Source organism: Oncorhynchus kisutch, linkage group LG1 (genome assembly GCF_002021735.2).
Source record: "Oncorhynchus kisutch isolate 150728-3 linkage group LG1, Okis_V2, whole genome shotgun sequence".
Taxonomy (NCBI): Eukaryota; Metazoa; Chordata; class Actinopteri; order Salmoniformes; family Salmonidae; genus Oncorhynchus; species Oncorhynchus kisutch.
Genome location: NC_034174.2, coordinates 65,460,580 through 65,479,015, shown reverse-complemented (window position 1 = coordinate 65,479,015; position 18,436 = coordinate 65,460,580). Strand labels below are relative to the sequence as shown.

General features: G+C 40.8%; 1 protein-coding gene across 10 annotated transcripts in view; it reads right to left on the bottom strand.

The window, feature by feature from the left end:
* Positions 1 to 16,217, bottom strand: part of LOC109882882 (integrin alpha-X-like) — a 38,003-nt gene extending 21,786 nt beyond the window's left edge. For 5 of the 10 annotated variants that reach the window (XR_004210772.1, XM_031830033.1, XM_031830035.1 and 2 more), the window contains exons 1-8: positions 13,652 to 14,088; positions 6,967 to 7,081; positions 5,162 to 5,259; positions 4,860 to 4,927; positions 4,378 to 4,492; positions 4,036 to 4,166; positions 2,991 to 3,133; positions 2,736 to 2,889 (exon numbers count right to left, since the gene is read on the bottom strand). Coding sequence is in view for 9 of the 10 variants with exons in the window: in XM_031830033.1 (XP_031685893.1) it covers positions 2,736 to 2,889; positions 2,991 to 3,133; positions 4,036 to 4,166; positions 4,378 to 4,492; positions 4,860 to 4,927; positions 5,162 to 5,259; positions 6,967 to 7,081; positions 13,652 to 13,868 (1,041 nt within the window). In the remaining variant the exon portion in view is untranslated. Of the gene's footprint in view, positions 1 to 2,735; positions 2,890 to 2,990; positions 3,134 to 4,035; positions 4,167 to 4,377; positions 4,493 to 4,859; positions 4,928 to 5,161; positions 5,260 to 6,966; positions 7,082 to 10,652; positions 10,761 to 13,336; positions 13,565 to 13,651; positions 14,089 to 14,606; positions 14,724 to 16,072 lie in introns of those variants that run through there. The other 5 variants (XM_031830045.1, XM_031830052.1, XM_031830057.1 and 2 more) reach the window with 5 other exon arrangements.
* Between the last annotated feature and the right edge of the window lie 2,219 nt (positions 16,218 to 18,436).

Below are 18,436 nucleotides of genomic sequence, written 5' to 3'. Positions count from 1 at the left end.
TGATGTCACACAACAGGATCATTAGCAGAGGATTAAAAAGCATTGGTAAATTTACTAGCAGTTGTAGAGGTATTGATGGGAGTGGGAACAGACACATTTTTAGATGGGGGAGAAAGCATTTTAAAACCAATACTGAGATGGTCAGAGACACACATCAATAGTTTCCAAGTTATCAATAATTCAGACCATAGGACAGCAGGAGATCAAGAGTATGGCCTTTGTTGTGTGTTGGCCCTGTGGCATGTAGCACAAAGTTAAAGGATTCTAACAGGTGAAATATGCACTATGCAGAAATCGCTCTGCCATTTCTAATAGTTCGCTTCATTTCAGTTTGTGACAAAAAGTGGAAGTAAAGTGTAGAGAATCATTGTACCATCCAAACCGCTGTGAAATATATTTTCCATTACCAAATATATTGTACTTTCAGCTGTTTGAAGCTGGTGTACAAAACTGAAAGTAAAATACACTAAATCGAAACATAAAAACGTAAAGCATAAAAATAGCGCACATAGAACAGATCAACCAGATCTACCGCTTCTTAGACTTGCTTTCAATGAGAGTGACAGATCTATAACACACATTTCTATGTGAAATTGATTGGGTCGCCCAAAAAGGTACATACATTGCAGCTTTAAAAAACTCCCCAGCTTGTGTATTATTTGGGGAAAACACATGAATGTAAGCAGCATACATTGAAATCATACATTAAAAGCACTAACACTGGTATACACTGGTGATCAACTAGTCGAAACGACCATATGCCAATATACAGTGGGGCAAAGAAGTATTTAGTCAGCCACCAATTGTGCAAGTTCTCCCACTTAAAAAGATGAGAGAGGCCTGTAATTTTCATCATAGGTACACTTCAACTATGACAGACAAAATGAGGAAATAAAATCCAGAAACTCACATTGTAGGATTTTTAATGAATTTATTTGCAAATTATGGTGGAAAATAAGTATTTGGTCACCTACAAACAAGCAAGATTTCTGGCTCTCACAGACCTGACCTCTTCTTTAAGAGGCTCCTCTGTCCTCCACTCGTTACCTGTATTAATGGCACCTATTTGAACTTATTATCAGTATAAAAGACACCTGTCCACAACCTCAAACAGTCACACTCCAAACTCCACTATGGCCAAGACCAAAGAGCTGTCAAAGGACACCAGAAACAAGAGCCCCTCGATCTGGGGCTCTACGCAAGATCTCACCCCGTGGGGTCAAAATGATCACAAGAACGGTGAGCAAAAATCCAAGAACCACACGGGGGGACCTAGTGAATGACCTGCAGAGAGCTGGGATCAAAGTAACAAAGCCTACCATCAGTAACACACTACGCCGCCAGGGACTCAAATCCTGCAGTGCCAGACGTGGACACTGCTTAAGCCAGTACATGTCCAGGCCCGTCTGAAGTTTGCTAGAGAGCATTTGGATGATCCAGAAGAACATTGGGAGAAAGTCATATGGTCAGATGAAACCAAAATAGAACTTTTTGGAAAAAACTCAACTCGTGTTTGGAAGACAAAGAATGCTGAGTTGCATCCAAAGAACACCATACCTACTGTGAAGCATGGGGGTGGAAACATCATGCTTTGGGGCTGTTTTTCTGCAAAGGGACCAGGACGACTGATCCTTGTAAAGGAAAGAATGAATGGGGCCATGTATCGTGAGATTTTGAGTGAAAACCTCCTTCCATCAGCAAGGGCATTGAAGATGAAATGTGGCTGGGTCTTTCAGCATGACAATGATCCCAAACACACCGCCCAGGCAAAGAAGGATTGGCTTCGTAAGAAGCATTTCAAGGTCCTGGAGTGGCCTAGCCAGTCTCCAGATCTCAACCCCATAGAACATTTTTGGAGGGAGTTGAAAGTCTGTGTTGCCCAGCAACAGCCCCTAAACATCACTGCTCTAGAGGAGATCTGCATGGAGGAAACGGCCAAAATACCAGCAGTGTGAAATGTGTGTGAAAACTTACAGAAAACGTTTGACCTCTGTCATTGCCAACAAAGGGTATATAACAAAGTATTGAGATAAACTTTTGTTATTGAGCAAATACTTATTTTCCACCATAATTTGCAAATAAATGTATTAAAAATCCTACAATGTGATTTTCTGGGATTTTTTTCCTAATTTTGTCTGTCATAGTTGAAGTGTACCTATGATGAAAATTACAGGCCTCTCTCATCTTTTTAAGTGGGAGAACTTGCACAATTGGTGGCTGACTAAATCAATTTTTTGCCCCACTGTATTTGCACCTCTGTGAACTTTAAGTGAAATTATTTGAAAATGTACCTCAATCTAGGGATGGAAGGTAAATCGAGAATTGACGGTAAATTGATCAGATGCTGCTTTAGCATTAGCTAACTAGCATGAGGATGAACAAGCTAACTAGCATGAGGATGAACGAGGCAGTTTAATAAAAAACTTGCTGTATTTCAATCTTCTTCATTCACCGTAGATTGTTGTGGGATAAGTACTGTAGCACTACAGCGACATCTTCCATCCCTGGATTTAGGTACGTTTTCAAACCATTTCACTTGAAGTTCACAGAGATGCAAATATATTGGCCTTTGGTCGTTTCAACTAGGAGGAGAGCATGCCTCCTCGTCAAGATGTATTGGCTAGTGATCAACCAGCTGTAGTTATGGTAATAAAACCAGTTTCAAATTAATTTAGTCATACAATTGTGTGGTGTTGTGTTGGGGGGATACAGACTCTCCCCTTTTAAGGACTTACCCCAATAACGAAACGGATGATGTTTTTGTATTCACTTCCGTTGATAGAGTTAAACCTTTTATCAGTATCACTGGGATTTCCATCTGTTATTATGACCAGTACTTTAGTTGCATCTGCGGTGGCGCCGGCGGCTTGGTTTTCAAAAATGTTTTTCCTGAATTAGATGTATACAAACAACAGATCAAGCTATCTTTCTTACACCACAATCCCCGTTCATCAAGTAAAACTGATTAATAATGTTCAACTGTGACCTACAAAAGAAAGTCTATCGCCTGATGTGTGTTGGTTAGACTAGACATGTGCTTTTCTTTCCAAAGATTAGTCAAGGCTCTCCCCTCTTGGTAGTCATTGAAGTTGAAAACTGTCCTGGCTATTGATGAGAACTGAACCGCTGCAAACTGTGGTTTAAAAAAAGAGGAAAAGTTGACTATTACTGATTTCATTCCATACTTTCCATGCAGCGACATTCATGGGTATTGCACATACACTCTTAGAATTAGTGGTGACTCGAGGAACCCTGAAGATCCTCAAGGAACCCCTGAGGTTCTACAAGGAACCATTTCTAGTCAATGGTTCATATTTACACCTTTGGTTAGTTGAGGGGTTCTTGGAGGAACGGTTAATGGTTCAATGTAGCATTGGGCTCCTGGAGGAACCCTGGAGTGGAGGCACGGCTTAGTAGTCATGTGGCTTTAACATATTTTTTTTTTGGTCACCCGTTAGAGTAAATGTCATTCCTATTCATCTGATCTGTTGTATTGTAATCCCATGTTAAGGTTTAAGACCGACAGTTTTGTACCTTCATCAATAGAGGCATATGAGATCCTCAAGAGCCTATGCCACTCCCGAGTTTAGAATAGTTGCCACATTACTATACTATATGTTAACATAAATGTAAGTATTCTTAATATTATATTAGAATAAATATGTATAAATATTCAAGTTTATTTTTTTGCAGTGTACAAACATTTACGCTAACGGGTGGCCAAAAATAAGCATCCGAAAGCGACACCTCCAATAAGCCACTCCTACAATCTGATAGGCTGCCACCTCTACAATATATTATTAGAAAGGTTCAAAATGTAACTCCTCCCATCACAAAAAGATTCCGGTTTGAAACTTTACACAGGGGCTCCTCGAAGACCCTTTTCAGAGGCGTTCCTCAAGGAACCTGTTTGAACTGGAAAGGTTCTGCTGGTGTGGCAACCCAAAAGCTTCTTCTAAGAGTGTAGATAAACAGATGTATGTTCAGCAACCTCACAAGCATGATTCAAGTTATTACATTTAAAGGGAAGTTTACCTTGATTGAGGAGTTTTTTAGGGTTGTCATGATATTGTTTATGAAACCTTTGTTCTTATCAAATTCCTCCGTTGTCATGCTTCCTGATCCGTCAAAGAGGAAAACGAGGTCGACTATTCTCTTAGTACATTCTGTAAGAGAAAGTGAATTACATAAATGTATATGATGGATAACACTCACAACAATCTTTACATATTCAGGAATCTAAATCTTATCATTCACAATTCATATTTTGTGACCTAATGTAATTTAACATGACATGAATAAACAGTCAATGTATACCTAAAACCCTTGGGTTATGTTATTATTATCAACAATTGTCTTCAAGTTTCGCCATTATACCTTGGAAGGCAGGTGTGAAGTTCGAGGTGATCTGGAGCTGGCTGTTGAACTGATAACAGATACTGTTCAGATAGGAGTTCCCATCACACTCGTGTGCCAGACCAGGGCTGCAGGCCTGAATGAGGAGAATAAATCATTGTAAATGTGATAAAATAATGGGTTGTCTGATGGACCTCAGATGTCTCCAAAGACAGTTACAGGAATTTGCCATGATCATTTTTAGATAGCTGAGGAATTGTTTTATGACTTAAGTGAAACAAGTCATTTGGATTTAAACAGGCAGCCCAATTCTGATATTTTTCACACTAATTGGTATTCTGTCCAATCACATCAGATATTTTTCAGAGCTGATCTGATTGTTCAAAATAACAATTAGTGAAATCAAGATCATAATTGGGCTGCCAATGTCAACACAGCCAAACACATATATTACACATACTCACATTGAGTACTTGAAAACAAGAACATGGTGGTTATCTTACAGTGAATGTTGGAGGAGAAGTAGAATGTCCAGCCATAGACAGTCCAATGTACTTGATTGTGTCAGTTTCTGTTGGAAGGCAAAAGGCAGACTTGCAGAATCAACTAGTGTTTCTCATTTTCAAGATCTTGTTGACATTTCAGCAATATTTTAATACTCTGACAAATATCGATTAGCCATGGTTACCGTGGTAGGTTACATGTTCTAATAATTCATATAATTATTCATTTTGTTAAGGTAACCACCTTTCTAAATTGCAGTCCAGTAAGTACAGTATAGTGTATCATCAACTTCCATCTCTACCTTGAGGAGTGTAACAGTCTGTACAGTCTGTTCTGTCTTGAGCACATCTACAGATTCCACCAGATCCGTTCTTCTGATATGGAGCACTGACCATTACCCTGTGGGTGAGAAATAACAGTATAGATTGGTTGATTTAGATGAGCCTGTGTCACTACTTATATATACATTCAGTTTATTATGTACACCCTTTACCTCTAGAACAGCCTGAATTCTTCGAGTCATGGATTCTACAAGGTGTCGGAAACATTTGTTACTCAATTGGTACCATGGGACCTGACGTGTGCCAGGAAACCATTCTCCACACCAGTACACCACCTCCACCAGCCTGTACCGTTGATACCAGGCAGGATGGATCCATGGACTTATGCTGCTTACGCCAAATCCTGATTCTACCATCAGGATGAAGCAACAGGAACCGTGATTCATCAGACCAGGCAATGTTTTTCCAGTCCTCAATTGTCCAGTGTTGGTGATCACGTGCCCACTGGAGCCACTTCTTCTTGTTTTTAGCTGATAGGAGTGGAACCCGGTGTGGTCGTCTGCTGCAATAGCCCTTTGTCTTAATGACAGCTTTGAACACTCTTGGTATTCTCTCAACAAGAACGTTGAAAGTTTCTTAAAGTGCAGTCGCAAAACCCATCAAGCGCTATGATGAAACTGGCTCTCATGAGAACCGCCACAGGAAAGGAGATGATAAGTTCATTAGAGGATAAGCTGCAGAGGATAAGTTCATTAGAGTTAACTGCACCTCAGATTGCAGACCAAATAAATGCTTCACTGAGTTCAAGTAACAGACACATCTCAGCAGGAGACTGTGTGAATCAGGCCTTCATGGTCAAAAAGAAGCCACTACTAGAGGACACCAATAACAAGAAGTGATTTGCTTGGGCCAAGAAACACGAGCAATGGACATTAGACCGGTGGAAATCTGTCCTTTGGTCTGATGAGTACAAATTTGAGATGTTTAGTTCCAACCACTGTGTCTTTGTGAAGGGATGAGTAGCTGAAGGGATGATCTCTGCATGTGTGGTTCCCACTGGAAGCATGGAGGAGGAGGTGTGATGGTGTGGGGGTGCTTTGCTGGTGACACCGTCTGTGATTTATTTAGAATTCAAGGCACACTTAACCAGCATGGCTACCACAGCATTCTGCAGTGATACGCCATCCCATCTGGTTTGCACATAGTGGGACTATTATTTGTTTTCCAACAGGATAATGACCCAAAATACACCTCCAGGCTGTGTAAAGGCTATTTGACCAAGAAGGAGCGTGATGGAGTGCTGCATCAGATGACCTGGCCTCCACAACCACCCAATCTCAACCCAATTGAGATGGTTTGGGATGAGTTGGACCGCAGAGTGAAGGAAAAGCAGCCAACAAGTGCTCAGCATGTGTGGGAACTCCTTTAAGACTGATGGAAAAGCATTCCCATGAAGCTGGTTTAGAAAGAGTGTGCAGAGCTGTCATCAAGGCAAAGGGTGGCTACTTTGAATAATCTAAAATCTAAAATCTTTGATTTGTTTAATACTTTTTTGGCTACATGATTTTATATGTGTTATTTCATAGTTTTAATGTCATCACTATTATTCTACAATGTAGAAAATAGTTTAACAAATAAAGAAAACCCCTTGAATGAGTAGATGTGTCCAGATTTGTGATTGGTACTGTATATAGTGCATGTTTGCAGACATAGGTGCATTTTTCTGGTTATTTTTGTTTCCTCAGGTGTGTAATACTGTTTTGCACATTAAGTTTGTAACATAATGCATTGCATTTTTCACTACTATGATAACAGTAACACTTGCCCTTTCTCCTTGCCAGATATGAATTGCAGGACTTTGTATCCAAAGAAATCCTTTTCCTCCCCCTTGTAGATTTTTGGGTTTGCTTCATCAATGTTGAAAGCCATTGAAGAGACAGCTGGAAAAGAAGGGTAGAGAAGCACAATCAGATGATTAGCTAGGTGTCCATCCAATTGGCGACAGATTTTCATACGAATATTCTAAAACCTCCATAAAAACAATATGCACTCTTTCACACCAGAGATCAAATTGACTTGTTGAGGATAAAAGTATATGAGCGATTTTTTTTTTAAATGAGCATGTCACCAGAATAAAACCCTCAATATTTATTGGAAATGATCACCAAAGCTCATCATCTTGCACTTTCACCACCCTGTGAAGTTCATCACAATGTATTTCATCTGTAGACTAATCAAATGCATGCTTTCCCGGTGAGTCCTAGTGGGAGGACAACACAGCATGTTATTGCATGACTCCATATGATTATTATGTCAAGATCAGGCCTGTCATCTTAGATATCAGATCTTCCATACAACATGGGAAATTGGCATAATTTCCCATGTAATATGTTAGATAATGCTCAGTGAAAATAAGTCTATCAACAATTGAATATATATGTATACATAATCCACACCAGTATCTACAGCAGGAGTTGCGTGAACTAATTATCACTGTCTGTCCTGTAACCTAAGTTCGCAGTGTATCAGTGCAGAAATATAGACTATCAATTTATCATTAAAAATAAATAAAAAAATTGCTCAAAATAAGTGACCAAACTTTAATGCTATTACTGGGACTGGCATTGAGCTAGGCAACTCATCTAAGAGCTATTAGGAATAGAGAGAGCCCAGTGGAGCTGATGCCAGTGGAGATGCGTGAATTGTGCAGGACAGGAACAGTGAAGATCGAGAGATGTGTAAATGAGAAATTAGGGTAATTAATATACAAATCTATAATTCGTAGGCCTATGCTGCCATACCACCTGACCTGACCTGTGCAAGACAGAGGCAAATAATATCCATTAGAGACAGATTTTAATATCATATAGGCCTTCATAATATAGGCCTACTATCACATATTGCATTTATTTTGAGTAACAGACATGTACAACAAAATGTACAATGTGAACCCAGAGGATATCACTTGAAAGTATTAAAACGCTTGTTTCCAAAGTGATCCTCAATGGTAAAAACAATAACACATATAATGAATAAAAGGCCAGATAAAATTACAAACAACAATATATACATTAATTTATATTGACAATCCTAAAAACTGTCACTATTCACGGCAGTTTTCCTTAGCCTTAAGAATCATACCATATTCATTTCTACATTAAAACATTGCATTGCACATCGTAACTATCATTCAAATAAATACACCTGACCAGCAGTAGGGGGCACAAGGGGCAGTGGAGGGGTTTCTCTTACTTAGACAACCTCTTCCAAATGAAAACCTTTTCCTGCTTTTTAAAGCTATTTCTACATTTTTTTTGCTTGATCTCCTAGGGGAGGCTATTCCATAGACAAATGCCTGTATATAAAAATGTGTTCCTCGCAGTACTGTTTACTCTTGGGATTTTACAAGACATAACACTAGCTCTGTTATTGTAACTGTGCTGTTAAAGACCATATCAATGTGTTTTTTTCATATAATCTGGTGCAATTGTGACAGGTTAAAGGAAATATTCATAGCCTGTTATACATTAAAAAGTATTAGTAAGTTCATAGTATGTGAGGATCTTAAAACATCTAAGGTTAAAAAGAAGATGCATTCAATATTAGTTGATAGAGATTGATAACATTCATATAATTGTGTTAAAGTTAAAATCTGTCAAAGGGTACGAATTGTGAGAGTAATGTGTAAACCTTATATTGATTACTTTATTTTGTGGTGCCTAAAAGTGTTAATCTGTGATCTACGAAATGCTCTTAATCTATGAGCCGGGAAATCGCGGTCTTTAAAGTTGAATTGAGAAAACAATACCGTATCACTCTCGTGGTTATTTCTCCCCTGTTTTCAGGTACTTTATTGATGATAAAAAAAAGTCATTTAGAGTCATTTAAATGTTATAACTCACTAACATGTCAAGAGTGTTTAAGGTGTGTTTTAGTAACATCTTGAGGAAGTTAGAGTTAAATTTGCAGAGAGTAATATTAGCCCTGCTCGGTTGTAGCGAAGAATAGCATCGTACTGAGAGTAGCTGCCATCTTATGTCGATTGTGAATGAACATGTGCGTTGTTAATGAGATATTTTGCTGTGTTATTTGTATAATGGTTTTTCTGTTGTTTTGTAATGTGTTACTTTTGTGAAATGATTGAACTAAAAGTTTAATTGAGAATACAACACCGTATCACTCTCGTGATTATTTCTCCCCTGTTTTCAGGGGCGTAACACAATCATTTAAGATATCAAACATATGATTAAGTTTAAATTGGTCCACTCTGGACTCCAAAGGCAACAAGCCCACCTCCCGGAACTCCTGTATACCTATGTGGGTCCTAGGGTGGACATTCAGCATATACCTGATAACATTATTTTGCATGACCTGCATTCTCTTTTTTGTTTTTATTGATAGCCCACTATACCAAGCAGAGCAGGCAAAATTAAAATGACACTGAATCAAGGTTGGGACAAGCAGCTTCTTAACTTTGATCCTAAAATATCTGGTGTTACGATATAAAAATGTCAATTTGTTCACCATTTTAGAAATAGTTTTGCAGAAATCAGGTCTCCGGAAAGGGATTGACCTAGTTTTAGATTCAATCTTCTTGACCTTTATCTCGTCAGCCTTAAGCTGTCTACGTTTTGTTCCAAACAAATTCGATAAAGTTTTTCCCAAATGTAGCGACAATTTGTTGTCAGTCAACCAATCTCTAACGAAATGCAATTCCTTACTCAGGGTCTCCTCTATGTAAACTGTATCCTTCCCTGATACAACTATTGCTGTCATCAATCAGCGTAAAAGCATGAGTTTCCACTTTACAGTATCTGGCATATCATTAACGTATGTAAGAAATAAGGAGGCCCTAAAATTGATCTCTGCGGTACAGGATATTTCTTTGGCCTCTGACAGAACATCACCAACATTACATACTTGTGTTCTGTTGGTCAGATAAGACCTAAATGAATTCACTGCTACATCATTTAGACCCATGAATTTCAGTTTCATCAGAATATCATGGTCCACAGTGTCAAAAGCTTTCTGCAAGTCTAACATGACCATACCTGTATAGTTCCCCTTCTCACTTTCCTGCTTAATGTGGTCAAAAAGGTGGATAAGGCAAGTATGAGCTGTTCTAAAGCCAGATTGGAGTTCATAAAGACGTTTGTGATCGAGAAGGTATTTGTTTGAATGTTAAATGACGAGACAGAGGCATTGATGCGACTAACCAGTCTTGTTCAGTACATCACAACACATCCGGGTATCTCAAGCACCCCGGTAAAACACAAGAGTTGCAGTAATGAACATTTACCAACAGATGGCATCACTGTGCCATCTTACACCCATAACATCTTCCATTTAATAAAATACGACAGGGGGTGTCAATTCACTAACAAAACAAACCTAGTAACAATTTCCAACATGAACAGTTTAGTTTTTTTTTCTCTCTCTCAGGTAACAACAACACATTTTGATATTCTCTTCACTTTTATCTCTGTCAACAACCCCTGATGGGCAACCTACCGATTAAGTATTTTTGGTGGCTGGGACAGATTCCTGCAGCGTGAAAAGACACGCGAGGAGTCTGCGAGGACTGCGGGTTCCCGCACAGGCATGTCACCTGAATGTCTAAGGGGAGAATTGATGGGCGAGGAAGCGGCCGACCTGTGATCCCCTGGCTCTTCGCCCAGTGCCTCAGGCCCCATGTGACTTGCTGGGGTTCTGTCTTTTGTCATGCGACCCCTTTGGCCATCAGGGTTCTGAGTAGGTGCTGGCTCAGCAATCCGAGGGGACATCATCGTCTCTCTCTGTTGCTCAATGGCATATTCATTCATATTAGAATCACAGACCTCAATGCCTGGAGTTGCCCTTCCCCGTCTGTGTGCTGTCTGATTTGTATATGGTGCTGGTCCGTAACATTGAGGTAGTCAGCCTGGTTGATGTGTTCAACATCCACTTGCTCTGTTTGTAAGCTGCACACTGCGTGTTGTTCATGCATGGAGCGTGTGTGAGTGCCTGATGCAGTAGCCCTGCTGAGCGTGTCACTCACATACATCTCTGGCCCTGGCCAAAACTACAACCACCTTGAGGTTGTAGTTTTGTAGGGCCAGTAGCATGCTCTGCAGTCGTTTTGGGGCATTCAGGAGAGGCTTGCTGAATATAGCAATAAGGGTCTTGTGATCTGTCTCGGCGGTAATATTGTCGCGCCCGTACAGGTAGTGGTGGAAGCGTTGGCATGCAAACACAATGCTGAGGCACTCCTTCTCTATCTGGGCATAGTTCTGCTCTGTTGGGGTGAGTGCCCTAGAGGCGATTGCCACAGGCTGGCCCTCCTGCATGAGGCAACAGCCAAGTCCATACTGGCTTGAGTCACTGAATCGTGACAGGTTTTGACATGTTGTAGTATCGCAGTACAGGTGTCTGGGTGACCAGTTGTTTTATTTCCCTCACCGCTGCGTCATGTTTTGGGAGCCAATGTCAGATGGTGCCCTTGTCCATGAGCCTCCTCAGTGGCTCACACACTTCAGAGAGCCGCGGTAGGAATTAGGCCAGGTAGGTGACGAATCCGACGAAGCGCTGCACTCCCTTCACGTCAGATGGGTGGGGCATTTCCAAGACAGCCTTCACTTTTTCAGGATCCGCCTTCAATCCGGTGGAGGACAAGATGTGCCCATGAAAGCGGACCTCTGGCACTTTAAACTGAAGCTTTTTTATGCTTAGCCTTAGCTTGACCTGTCTGCATCTGACCATCAGGGCCAGCAGCTTGGCGTCATGGTCACATTCTTCCTCCTCATCACTGTCCCCATAGCCCACTACGAGGATGTCATCTGCTATGGGTTCCACGCCACTGAGTCCCATCAACAGCTCATGCTGTTTCCGCTGATACACCTCTGGAGCCACGGAGACACCAAACGGAAGCTTCAACCACCTCTTCCTGCCCCAGGGTGTCCAAAAGGTGGTCATGTAGCTGCTGGGCTCATCGAGCTTGCACTGCAGGAAGGCATCTCTGGCATCCACAAGCGTGAAGACTCTGGGCTTTGGGAGCTTGTAAAGAACATCCAACGTGGGCATAATGTAATGTGAACGTCGCAGAGCCCGGTTGAGGTATTTAGGATCAATGCATATCCGTAGCTTGTCTGGTTTCTTGACGATAACCATACCCAGTCTGTAGGCTCAGTGACGGATATGATGTGGCCATCTGCTTCATATTTGTCAAGCTGAGCCTTCGTAGCTGCTTTCATGGCCACTGGTACATTGCGGGGTGCACACTGGACAGGCTGGATTGCTGCGTCCAACTCAAAGTGGACTTCCCCGGGAACTGACTCAACCGGTGCGTTGAAGACATCATGGTACTTGCTTAGGAGTGTCTCCTTGCTCAGGGGCCCAGCCTGGACTTTGTCTATAATGTTAAGATCAGCTGGGATGGTGAAGTTAATAAGTCCAAGGCGCTCGCATGTAGAACCTGACAGTAATGGCTGTTGACTAGCCTCAACTATTTCAAACTCAAGGGTGTATTTCTGGCCACGTAAAACACACTCTGTCACAAACAGGCCTAAAGAGGTCATGAACTAGCCTGAATACAGTTTCAGCTTGGTGCTACTCTGTGTGAGTTTGTCTCTGGGCGCGAGCCTCCTTTTGTCTTTAAGGCTAATAACGTTGCATGTGGCCCCTGAATCTAGCTGGCATTGCTGTGGTTTATTATTATGTAGCAGAGTGACAACCCACTTTTGTCCATTTGCCCTCACTGCCCCTATGCACTCGCTAGCATATACATCCTCTGTGCTGTCGTTCCCTTCATCTGTGTTTGTTTCCATGGAGTGCACTTTACCCTCCTTTCTCTTGCTTTTCATGCAGACCCTTGCGAAGTGATTAGCTGTACCACAGGATTTGCATATTTTTCCATAGGCTGGGCAGTGTTCTTTTCCTAGTCCATGAGAAATGCCACAATATCGGCATGTATTGGGGTTGTCTACTGCAGAGTTGGCTGTAGTATTAGCATTAGCTGTGGCAATGGGGAATTTCTTTACTGGCTGCCTGAATGTAGCATTGACATTGTCCATATGTTGCCTTTCTAGCTCCATGGACCTTAGTAGTATCGCTCTCAATTCTCAATACATTTTTCATAAAAAGAATCCGACAGGATTCAAGAGACAACAAACCCAACGGAGTAAAGAAAAAAAATTAAAATGAACTACTCTGCTTCTTACTTCTCGCTCCAGCAGCTGTAAGCCCTGCTGCACGGCATGTCTCCACTGCCAAGGCCAGCGTCAGGTCACGTTCTCTCAGCAAACGTCTGCGGGTGCCCTCATCAGTTATGCCAAGCACAATCGTATCTCTGATCAGTTCATCTCTTTAAGCACCATAGTCACATGTAGCTGCCTTTTCCCTTAACCTAGTGACAAAGCTGTCAATGGACTCCCCGTCCTCCTGTTTGCAACGACCGAAAACATAACGCTCGTAGATGACGTTCTTTGCTGGCGTAAAGTAGTGTTCAAGAGCATCAAGAATAGCTATAGCGTTACCTTGCTGAGCTGCTGTTAGGTTCAGGTTGTGTTTGTATACGTGTCGGCATTCACTTCCCATTATAGTCCTCAAAGTGGCAGCCACTACCTCATCTTCCTTTTCCAGAAGTCCCGTTGCTAGCGCATAGTCCTCCCATTCACCTCTAAACGTATCCCAGTTCGTGCTCCAATCCCCGCTGAGCTTCATAACGGCGGGATGGGGAATGTTCGCTGCCATGTCTAACCGGTGCTAACAACACTGAAGCTAACTACCAAACTCACTCTAGCTAAGGCCAATTCCGGGCGAAATTTTACACAAATAAGCATTTTTTTGTAAACCAGAGTAGGTGACTCTAATTTGCGGAAAGCATGGTTAGTTATCCCACTTCTGACACCATGTTTGAATGTTAAATGACGAGACAGATGCATTGACGCGAGTAACCAGTCTTGTTCAGTACATCACAACACATCCGGGTATCTCAAGCACCCCGGTAAAACACAAGAGTTGCAGTAATGAACATTTACCAACAGATGGCATCACTGTGCCATCTTACACCCATAACAGTATTCCTCAAATTGATTAAAAACGAATCTCTCAACAACTTTGGGTAACATGCTGACAATCGACACAGGCCTGTAGTTTCCTACATTTGTTTTACTGCTCTTCTTGTGGAGCGGAACCACCCGGGCTGTTTCGAGATCATTGGAAAATGTACCACTACTAATAGAAAGGTTTACAATATGCGTTATCATTTTAGCAGTGACACAAGCACTATGCTTTATGAATCTTTCAGGAAGGTTGTCCAGCTCAGTTGCTTTGTCTGTGCTCATTAAGCATAGTAGATTGGAAACAAGCTAAGTGTTACTTTGAGAGTTTACAGCTTAATCATGTGACAAGGGTTGGATATCTCCACACTTTATGTGAACAAAGCAAATCACAAATGTCGCAAACCACCGCTTTTGAATTCTTCCTTACCTCAGTTAGGCCATAGTTTTTTTTTAGCTTGCTTTGTGGTGTTTGGGCCACGCGATGTGTGTACTTCGCCACAGAGTAACAGACTGAAAGTAAAAAGCAGCGTGTTGGTGTTGACAGCGGTTATGGTTTTCAACAATGCCTAGGTTTTTATTAGCCAACATGTTTAGGAAAGGAGAAGTGTGATTTGCTCGTGTGTTTGAAATGCACTGGTGGTATTAAATGCTGGGTCCTTTTTGACGGGTATGTTTGTGAGTTTGCTTATTCTCTCTATGTTCATTCAGAACGTTTCCTAAAGTAAATTCATGCATTTCTGTTGTTGTGCATTGTGATAAGACTGTCGTGTTATCAACTTGGCTGAGCGCTTGGCCTCTGGCCATGGGACTGATATTGTCACTCCCACCGCGGAGACGCACAAAACAGCTAATCGCTGGGCTGGCACATCATCTGGATAACGTGTCTCCATTTTACCTGGGCTTCTCCCAAATCGTTACAATATACAATATCGGTGGCGCCGATGTGTTCTGAATTACATTTAGGCTAACAGTTGGTTAAAGACGTTCTTGCCCTGGGCCCCATCATTGTTTAATCCAGCCCAAATAAATGGCGCTGGTCCAGTGTGTGTTGGAACCTTCATTGTTAATGCTTTGCTTATTGGTTATGTGGTGCATTGCCACAGAACCATGTTGGTGGATGATTTGTTGCATATATTATATATATCCTAACTAGAAATATAGCATCGAAGAGTGCCCTCCTTTGAAGAAAAAAATGACCCGCAGCTGATCATAGTCTGGCTCAGGCGTTGGTGTAAACAAGGTTCAGTCTGTAATATGTGCACGTGGCTGAGAAGGTGCACAAACGTATTTTGAGGAATCCTAATTTCAACATTCTTGACTGAACATAGGTGTGCTATAGGCTACTGTTGTTCAGCCAGAACTGCCATCAAAAGTGAATGTAGCTGTAACATTGTAAGTAACTTCTTTATGACTTTTTCACCATGAAAAATGTGTGATAAATGGCCAATAGTAAATGCTTATCATTGACTGTCTCAAAAACATGAATGCATTATAAAGTGTTATCTCGGTTTAAAAAATGAAGTGGTTCCAACCAACTATTGCCTCAAAACCAAAAAAAGCTTTTTGGTGGAAGTGGGTTAACGTTATTGACGTAAAAGCACAAACAAAGATATGACAAGTTGACATTTGCAATACATTAGGCACCTTCCTTTCACATAAATGATCCCTGTGCAAGTTAAGTATCCATCTTGAAAACATATCCTCCACTACTTCAACTATACTTATTGCTTACAATGGTGTGAAAGGTTCAACATATTTCACACTGAGGAAAAGCTCACATTCTTTTTACTGTAAAATATACAATATATAGTAATGAAAGTAATTGACTTGTTTTTTACTAGTTGAGCTGATGATAATATTAAGCTGAGTGAAATCCTGTTAGTCAGTGCTTACCCATGGCTCCCATCCAGGTGAGCAGGGAGAGGGGTCCCTGCCTGGACATCTTCTCCTTCACTTTGTTCACTAGCATGCAGTAAGGAAAATATTGCAACACTCAACCTTTGCAAATGAAACTTACTTGTCTTCCTGTACTTTGTTTCCTGTGTGCCTCTTCTTATAAGAGGTGTCTCCACCCCCAAAAGTATCTGCGGTAGTTCATTATCATTTGGGTGAGAATGGGGATTTTATTATTTTTATTTCACCTTTATTTAACCAGGTAGACTAGTTGAGAACAAGTTCTCATGTGCAACTGTGACCTGGCCAAGATTCAGCAAAGCAGTGTGGCACAGACAACAACACAGAGTTACACATGGAGTAAACAATAAACAAGCCAATAACACAATAAACAAGGCAATGACACAGTAGAGAAAAAGAAAGTCTATATGCAGTGTGTGCAAAAGGCATGAGGAGGTAGGCAGTAAATAGGCCATAGGAGCGAATAATTCCAATTTAGCAGATTAACACTGGAGTGATAAATGAGCAGATGATGATGGTGGATGTACATTGCCTTCAGAAAGTATTAAACCCCCTGGACTTTTTTCACATTTTATTGAACAGCCTGTATTTAAAATGTATTAAATATAGTTAGTTTTTTTCACTAGCCTACACACAATACCCCATAATGAGTATGGTTACATGTACACAATCATCTGATTACTGTGGATATTCAGATTAAAATAATAGTTTGATAAAAACATTTACATGTTTTGCAAGAATAAGAATTTCCTAATAATCATGTTAAAATGGACGCATCTGAAATCAGGCTACCTGACGGCACTCTGATAAATGCAGAATATTGCCAATCCAGATAAAGGTTCTTCCACAGCGACCATGTTATTTTTGGGAAGCATATTTGATTATGAATTCGAACATATAAAGCTAATGAGAAAATGTATTAAAAATGAAAAGATGAAATGTCTTGAGTCAATAAGTTTTCAACCCCTTTGTTATGGCAAGCCTACACCCAGTCACGATAACGATACAAGCGTCATTCCTAACTCAGTTGCCGGAGAAGAAAGAAACTGCTCAGGGATTTCAGCACAACTTTAAAACAGTTACAGAGTTTAATGGCTGTGATTCCAAAACATGCATCCTGTTTGCAACACGGCACTAAAGTAATACCTCAAAAGATGTGGCAAATCAATTAACTTTTTGTCCTGAATACAAAGTGCTATATTTGGGGCAAATCTAATACAACACATTACTGAGTACCACTCTCCATATTTTCAAGCATAGTGGTGGCAGCATCATGTTATGGGTATGTTTGTAATCATTAAGGTCTGGGGAATTTTTCAGTATAAAAGAAATGTACAAATTGGAGCAAGTACGGGCAAAATCCTAGATGAAAACCTGGTTCAGTCTGCTTTCCATCAGACACTGGGAGATGGATTCACCTTTCAGCAGGACAATAACCTAAAACACAAGGCAACATCTACACTGGAGTTGCTTACCAAGAAGACAGTGAATGTTCCTGAGTGGCTGGGTTACTGTTTTGACTTAAAAGATCCGAAAATGGTTGTTGGTCATTGGTAGACAACCAATCTGACAGAGCTTGAAGAATTTACAAAAGAATAATGGGAAAATGTTGCACAATCCAGGTGTGGAAAGCTCTTTAGAAACATACCCAGAAAGACTCACAGTTGTAATCGCTACCAAAGGTGATTCTAACATATATTGACTCAGGGTTGAATACTTTTCTAATCAAGATATATTAGTGTTTACATTTATCATTCATGTTTTACAAATGTTCAAATGAAATGTTCAAATGAAATGTGGAAAAAGTCGAGGGGTGTTAACACTTTCTGAAGGCACTGTACATGTTTTTTGCTCATTCCTCTTTTGCATGATTGGTATTGGTACATTCCCCCAGCTCCTTCTTTTACACTTCCCCAGTGAGAATACCTAAGTATCAAATGTGAGAGAACTGAGAAGAAAAGCAGCACAGACGACATACTACACCCAATCTATAACAATGCCTTATTTGAGTCAGAACAGGTGGCTGTAAGGGATGTTTTGAATGAGGCAACAACAAACATATGAGAAAGATTAGAGACACAGGACAGGAGTGCTTCTGTGGTTTATAATTCATCCACAAGGTGCTCTTTGATCATGGGATAAAATACTATAGAACAAAAATAAGTTGACGCGAGATAGTAAACAATACCGGAAAAGCATTTGTCCAAACAAACTTCCAAAAGGCACTCATGTTGGTGAAAATGTTTAAAGCCTTGTGGCTTATGCATGGCAAGAATAAAATAAAAAAAACACTGACGCATTGCGGCTACAGCAGCCTTCGTCAGGGTGACCCTTATTTGGCTA